Source organism: Stegastes partitus, unplaced genomic scaffold (genome assembly GCF_000690725.1).
Source record: "Stegastes partitus isolate 25-593 unplaced genomic scaffold, Stegastes_partitus-1.0.2 Scaffold1206, whole genome shotgun sequence".
NCBI lineage: Eukaryota > Metazoa > Chordata > Actinopteri > Pomacentridae > Stegastes > Stegastes partitus.
Genome location: NW_007578937.1, coordinates 40,486 through 48,298, shown reverse-complemented (window position 1 = coordinate 48,298; position 7,813 = coordinate 40,486). Strand labels below are relative to the sequence as shown.

The following is a 7,813-nucleotide window of genomic DNA, read 5'->3' as shown; positions in this document are numbered from 1 at the left end:
GACTACAAATGGAAATGCATATTGACATAACAGATTTCTTCAGGATCGTAGAAATGAAGATATTTCTTCTAAAAGTGAAAAAAGTCAATCAAGGTCAACTTACACTTTATTTCTCCCAAGTTTCCAGCACCTGAGACACATGCAGCTGATAAACGTCTCATAAACCCGACAGCACCGAAAACCAGCAGCATAAAAACCAGAGAACACATCCAACCACAGCAAACATAAAACGTGCAGCATCACATCAGCCTCCCACACGTTCATCTGTTGCACATAAACACATCGGCAGCAGCAGCAGCACCCTGCATTACATGATGTCCTGATGCAGCCGAGATGATGTGAACGTTTCTCGTACTTTCTTCCTGAAGGGCTGAACTCTGGAGCTCACAGGGCAGGATGGAGGTTTTCTGTTTCTGCTCAGTCTGTTCATAAACCAGCTGTTGTGACAAGCGTATTTGTAATACAGACGATATTCATGGCAGCTGGCCAATTTCAGCTGAACCAGTTTCCAGATTGAGTAGTGACTATAATAGTCATGTCTTAGTGTCAGTCTCTGCAGAAAACACAACACTCAACACTCTGTGCTGTCATGTAACATCCAGCTGAGCGTGGCATCACTCTGTAGTGTCAGAACATCTGAAGCTCTTTATTTGTGTTAATGTTCTTTATGTTCTTTGCAGTCAGGGAACAGCGTCGTATCTGCAGCACACTCTCAGCAGCCAGGACTTCATCTAAAGCTCTGCAGCCTGCTGTAATTGGATTGACCAAAGCCTCTCGCTTGGTGCGACACTCCAGGTTTTCTGTGCTCCTTTCGGCCCCTGAGAGATTATTTAAGAGCACGATGCTGGCTCAGCGATCAGTGATCATCACGGCAGTGTGTATGGTGGAAGTACTTTTACACAAGTATTACACTAAAGTTCAATTCTAAAGTGTTCTTTTCATTCGTCTTCATTATATTATATTTCCACTCCACTACAGTTTAAAGGGAAATTTTGAACTTTTATTAAAGACAAGATCATCTTCACAGATCCCTCAAAGGGAGAAATTTACATTTTACAGCAGCTCAATAGGGGCTAGAAATAAAGATCTAATAAAGAATAACTTATATGAGTATGTACACATGTGACATGAACATTTAACATTTTAGCTAAAGATTTCAATTCATAGTAAAAAATAAAATAAATAAAATCCCTTACTGGCTAAGATGAGATTTAATCATCATTGGGGCAGTCAAATTTATTTGTAATCAAAATAAGATTTTAAAAAATGCAACACTAAAACCACGTACTAGTGCATCAGTGATATGAATACAGTCATTTAATATAATACTTGTGTTTTATTATCGGAAAGATGTCGTTCATTTTTCATTCGTGTATACTACTTGAAGCAGAATTAGTAAAATACAGTACTTGTACCACCAAAGTTAATTGTGTAAATGTGATTACTTTGCCACTGATTTGTACCAGTTTGCATAATAAACACTCACTCACTGTATTTTCTTGCTAATCTGTACAGAATGTGTTCTGTGACAGCTTAAGGCAGTTTTGTTTATGCAAAACTACACTGCTGCATTTACTGACAGTATAAAACAAAGGAAGACAAAAGGAAAGGAAATACCACTTGTGCCTCCACCAGTGCGTTAGTAACACACATACTCAGGCCTGGCAGTGGAATGAACCACACACACCTCCTCCTGCACATACCTGCTCATCTGCACGGGCAGATGGACCGGTTGAGCCTCCTGTCTGCGGAAGACCTGAGATTACACAGCAACTGCCTGCAACACCTGGTCAAGGTATCGGTTTCATCTATGAGTGGCTCGTTCACGTTACAGCTTCCATGTGAAGGATCTGGACTCCAGACGGTGGAGTTCACAGACTTTGTTCAGTGAGGTAAAAACAACAACAACAACAACAACAACAACAACAGCGCACGGCTCCGTCCCATCACCGTGATGACGTATCGACTCAACCATGTGAAACCGTTCGCCGGTGACGTCACGCTCTCGTGCAACCGGACCGTCCCGATCCTCCGCCCCGTTAAATCCACCTGCTGCACCTGCAGCGAGGCAGCGAGCGCGCGGCGGGAGGCTGGATGCGAGCAGCATGGGAGGTAAGAGCTGCTCACACTTTGTCGCTCTCTGTTGGGTTTCATTCTACTTTTCATGAGTCTGTTGGAACAACACTGATGCTGAAGCTGTGACAAGAAGTCACCAGAATATTCCCTTTGTTCCTCCGATCAGTAGCGGCTCTGCTGTCAGTGACTGTTCATCAGCTTCATGTAACCTGGACTAACTCAGTTTACTGTCACATAACCGCACCTGTTTGTCATATCTGCTGTATTTATTCTGCTACCTGCTGTATAAACGCCCAGAGAGCAGCAGAGGGTTTAAATGGTAAAAGGTGTTTCAGGTCAGCCTGTGAAGGATTGTCAGTTTCTCCTCTACATTCATTTAAAAACTTCAGTTCCCAGTTATTTTATAGATTCATGGGTGTGTTTCTGTGTGGATGAGGACAAGAGATCAGTGATCAGCAGGTGGAAGTTCACCAGGTAGATATCAGTATTTGAACTGACTCCACCTTTACCTGCCAAACAGCTTGTCCCAGCTGTGCATCAATAGTTGCTAACCAGTGATAGAATATACTAAATGTGTTGTATTTTACTGTTTAGAAATTAGTGAAGTACTTTAATGCAGGACTTTTTTTAAAAAATTATTTTATATTTTTAATTTTTAAGTAAACATATATTTATATATCTTTATATATTTTTATTGTCTTTATATTTTTTATTCTTTATTCTATTCTTAATAAAAAAAAAACGCATATCAAACAAGAGCTCGGGTCTTAAGAGGTTAAGGTAAAAGAATTACATTTTTTATTAGTTGCACCCATAGATTAGGACAGATCTGCTTCTTTCTGAAGTTTACAATGTTTTTGACTTTGGCAGAATGTGTGACTTAGTTTTCATCACTGAAATAAGCTTGCAGTGACTACATCATACCCGTTATTCAACTTTTGCTCCTCCCTATTTAGGCTGCATACATGAAGACAGCACCGCCGCTATTTGACCTCAATACAGTTTAAATAGACATAAACATAGAATTCAAGTAACACTTCCATGACATTTATAAAACTTAGCATCGAGGCCCGACTAAAACGCTGTTCCACCTGAAAACAACATCCCCAGATTGAGCTCCACAGCTATAAGGCCAATACTGGAACATAACCCATCACCCTGTTTCAATCAGTAGGTCGGAGAAAAGGTCTGAAAAAGTCACGTGAAAGCTTCAGGTTAATCTAAAGAGTTAATTAGAGAGTAAATAACAGCCCAGGTTTTGTTCCTTTGGTTTGTTGTGTATGAAACCCTGGACAGCCATGGCTTTGACTGCTTGTGTGTCTTTCAGCGTACAAAAAGCCCCATAAGGGCATGTTAACACGCCAAAAGACTGCTTGATTTTCACCAAAGGGGGTCTTCACCAATGCAGCAAATGCTACGTTCGCTTTAATTATAGTTCTTCAGTGATCGTACCGCCATCGGTCGTCTTATTGAAAAGTCAGATGCAGTCTAATCCGTTCTACAGGAGCTTCCATGTTTGAGTAAGTCATAAAAGTAGTTTTTCTCTAATCTGATCCTTTGTAAAATAAGCAGTGTCACAGTTAAAAGTGAAAGTCATGCGTTCAGGATTGTACTTAAAACAAGCATCAACATATAGTTTTAAATACTGAAAGTATCTGTACATGTTATGCAGAATTTCTGAATATTTTATTTGTATTACTCTTGGATTAGAATGATCTGGTGCATTAATATTAATTTGATGGTAAAGGTGGCTTTAATTTTAAATACTAAATCTCAGTATCTGCATCTTTTTTTACTCTGTCATGATGAGATATAAGAATGACAGTTATGAAATTACACATCCTTATGATCACACAGTCACACTATGTAGTATTTCTGGTTTTACGCTTGAGGATTAGTTGACATTAGCGAGATCACTGAGCCTGTAAAACAAGCTGAATAACGCCAGGATTATGTGGAGACGTCCTCCTGATGCATTGTGGGAAGTGTAGGATGCAGTAAAAAGTCTGGATATGTCCAACTCTCAGAAAGTGTTGTAGTTCTCACACATCTCACAGCACATTTAAATAACTATTTAAATAAAGTTGTGAAAGGCTGCCAGCCCACATTTAAATGCAGGTACTACACTGGAAATACAACTGAGGGGGGAAATGGGAACTGATTTCCATAAACCACCTATACAAATATTGTTCTATGAGAGAAACTGGCAGAAGCACCTTTATTTGAATCTGTAGAACTGCAGGTGTGTTGCTTATTATTGACCGATCGGAAGTCTGTGATCGCTGTTTCCCTTCTCGCTGTCTCTCAGGCGTTTATTCTCTTGAGAAGATGGCGGGAAGTTTCTCCTACGAGAGCTCAGAGATCGACTGGTGCGAAGACAACTACAGGCATTCTGAGCATGTGGTGGAGTTCTTCAACACTGTAAGTCCTGGTCAATACATCACTCAGAAAACATTCAGCAAAATCACCCAGCACCTGCAACTTAGCTGCAATTTACCACCATGTTTCCCCCCTTTTGTTTGGCTGATTGATTAAATGATTGACGTTTCCCCTGCAGACGAGCAGCTTTGTCTTCTTCATCGTATCTCCCATCATGCTCTACCTTCTGCACCCGTATGCCAAAGAAAGAAACCTGGCCATCCACCTGGTCTGGGTCATGATGATTTTTGTAGGTAGGTCGATTTGTTCCTTGTTAATGTTTAACTGTCAGATCATAATCTCCACACTCCCTGCCTCACAGACTTTGAGGTGTGTTCTCATGAAGTCATAAACATTTTAGCCTTTTATGCAAACTCTTGTGTAACTTTGCCTTTCTCCGTACTTTGCCTGATTTTAAAAAAAAAACCTACAGTTCATCTCAAGGTAAACATGAAATTACCAGAAGAAAAAATGTAAACAAAACAAGCGTGGAAGGAGCATCCAACCCCGACGTCACGAGAGAAAAGACGGTTACATGTGGCCATAAAGCCATAGCTCAGTGGTGACTCACAGCCACAACTCTGTGCACTCGTTTGTCCTCAACGGCAGGATGATGAATGAAACTTGTTGCACCGCATTTTGTGTGAAATATCAGATCTCTGTGTGGCGTGATGTCCCACGCTATTGTTTTTTTGCAGGAAGTAAATTCGACTGAAAGATAACAAGAAGTTATAGGCATGAAATGTAAAAGTTTTCTTTACATCAGTGGTTCTCAAAGATGCACATTACCAGAGGTCACTGAAATTAAAATCAATCATTAACACCCGGAAATGCGACTCATAAAAAAGGATCCGCGTTTAATTAATAAAGGATCAACACGATAGCATCAGCAAACCCGATATCACTTCATATCTTTCTCCTGGTCGTTCACGCCCCTCCTGCAGTGGCCCTGTGTCCCTTCAGGGGGCCCCGCCCTGCAGTTTGAGCACCACTGCCTTGTGTTAACATGTGAACAGGAGTCACCAACCCTGCACTTCATTTTTATAGTCTTGATTTCTTTATGGATGACTGAACAAATCATAAATCTGCCGTCGATGTGATAGCGGAGTGGTTTGGATGCACGCTGCATTTACACGTAAGCTCTGAGCGTCGCAGGCCTGGTTTGTGTCTGTCCAGTTTAAATAAGACCACGAAGCCTTCTGAAGACGAGTCTTGTATTGGTGCGGTAGTGATCTGACATGTACATAAATCGATGAATCGTTTTAGATGCTATATTGTACACATACAAATGAATTGCTAGAAAGCACAGGCAGTGTGGTGGAAAATATTAGGATCCGTCATAGGCTGTCATTTTTCTGTAATAAACGTTTTGTTTTATTTTCTAACAATCTAATCTGTTTAATCTTTCAAACAAACCGAGTATCTTTGTATTTTTGCGTCAGTGGTTGAACAAATAGGACATTTCAATTTGTGATGGACATCTTTGACTCTTTTCTGACATTATGGAGACTAAATTATTCATAAATCAACCAAGAAAGTAGTCAGGATGCAGGAAGCCGTCTTTCAAGGAAGTTTTGCGAAAGAAGAATTCTCCTTGTTTTATTTTAATCAATAAGAGAAGAAATTATGTCAAATATAAGCCCAGATTTATACAGAGAAAATATATTCGTCGTCCTCCCTTCGTCTCTGACTCCATTCACCATGGAACAGTTTTACTGTAAAACTTTTAACACGCCTCTTTTAACCACTCAGTCCTGTTTATTTGGTCCCATGTGTTATTTTCTTCTAGTAAATTGACTTGTTCTCTGTTCTTCGCAGGGATTTTCTCAGCGTACTTCCACATGACTCTCAGTTTCGTTGGTCAGATGTTGGATGAGCTGTCGATCCTGTGGGTGCTGGCGGTGGGATACGCCATCTGGTTCCCTCGCAAACTCTTCCCTTGGTTTATAAAAGACAGGTACGCTGGCCTTGTGACTAATAACCCAGCAACAGGTGCCTGATTTATGTTTCCACAAGCCCTTTAATTCATATGTGTGTGTTTCTACGGACTCCCGCAAAACCCAATAATCCTTTAACAAGACGAGAAACAATGAGTGTTTCCAAGGCACGCCACTGTGAAACCAAACCCGCGTCGGCTGCGGATCCAGTCCGACAGCTCCGGCAGGCGTCATTGTCACAACAGACACAATGTGGTGCTGCAGCCATCACCTGAACATGACAGAACAGGGGGCTCTGAAAAGGAGAACCCCGCCCAACTCGTGTAAATATTTAACCGCAAGGTGGAAATGAGGAATTAAAATTTGATCAGCACCTGAAAACAATCCCACACAACAATAACCTTGCTGGGATGTTCCAGGTTTCTCAAGCTGATGGGCTGCTCCTCGTGGACATGGAGGGATTACTGAGCCGCTGTTTGAAGTGACTGTTAATATTTCATGCTGGAAAGTCACAGAGCTCCATTAAACGCTGGGATTTCCTGGACACATGTTGTTGCCTCTTCTCTCCCACGCTTCTTTGTTGGCTTTGTGCCATTCAACATGGCTAACATCACACATCCTCATCACGTACTACACTAACTGCCACGTTCCAGGGTATTTGTTTATTCGGTTTGTGATGATTCATGTTTTGTTTTTCTTTCACCCTGCGTCTCACTCCTCTGTCACGACCTTTGAGCCACTAGTAGTGACACTGGTGAACATGGTGGAGCATTTTTAGCCACAAAAAGAAAAGTCAATATTGGACCTGCATTCATCAGGCCGTCACAATCGCAGCGTCCCAATGAAAGATAGTGTTGCACAATATCTGCTAAATGCAAATATTTCCCAACAACGTCGCCATATCAACCGAACAAAATGATGTTAGCTATTGCAGCTTCGAGACAACAGACTCTGTTTGTCAGCTTTTCTTTGGCACTGACAGTTTTTCCTCCCTCTCTCTGTTCGACCACAGGTCCACTTTTTCAAAGCTCGTCCTGGTGATCACCGTCGTCTCCTCGGTGTCATCCTTCGTCAAACCCACAGTCAATGCCTACGCTTTAAACTGCTTCGGCCTCCATCTGCTTTACACCCTGTTTCTGGAGATGAGATGGTAAGAAAAAGATGCTTCTTCTGGAAACTGTAGCCACACGTGGTGCAGTTTTGATGTCGTGTGATCACCAGTTTTCTCTCCTTGCCAGCTGCACTGACCAGAAGGTTTTGCGTCTCGCCAAGCTGTCGGTTGCTCTGTGGGGGCTCGCCATCTCCTGCTGGATTAGTGACCGCGTTGGCTGCAGTTTCTGGCAGCGGCTGAACTTCTGCTACCTCCACGGGATCTGGTAAGT

At 41.8% G+C, this 7,813-nt stretch overlaps 1 protein-coding gene across 1 annotated transcript in view; it reads left to right on the top strand.

Moving 5' to 3' along the window:
• Positions 1-2,047: 2,047 nt before the first annotated feature.
• Positions 2,048-7,813, top strand: part of acer1 (alkaline ceramidase 1) — a 7,190-nt gene continuing 1,424 nt past the window's right edge. Inside the window, exons 1-6 of the mRNA XM_008297287.1 lie at positions 2,048-2,112; positions 4,385-4,497; positions 4,634-4,748; positions 6,313-6,451; positions 7,444-7,581; positions 7,670-7,807. Of these exons, the coding sequence (XP_008295509.1) occupies positions 2,106-2,112; positions 4,385-4,497; positions 4,634-4,748; positions 6,313-6,451; positions 7,444-7,581; positions 7,670-7,807 (650 nt within the window). The 5' untranslated portion in view covers positions 2,048-2,105. The remainder of the gene's footprint in view (positions 2,113-4,384; positions 4,498-4,633; positions 4,749-6,312; positions 6,452-7,443; positions 7,582-7,669; positions 7,808-7,813) is intronic.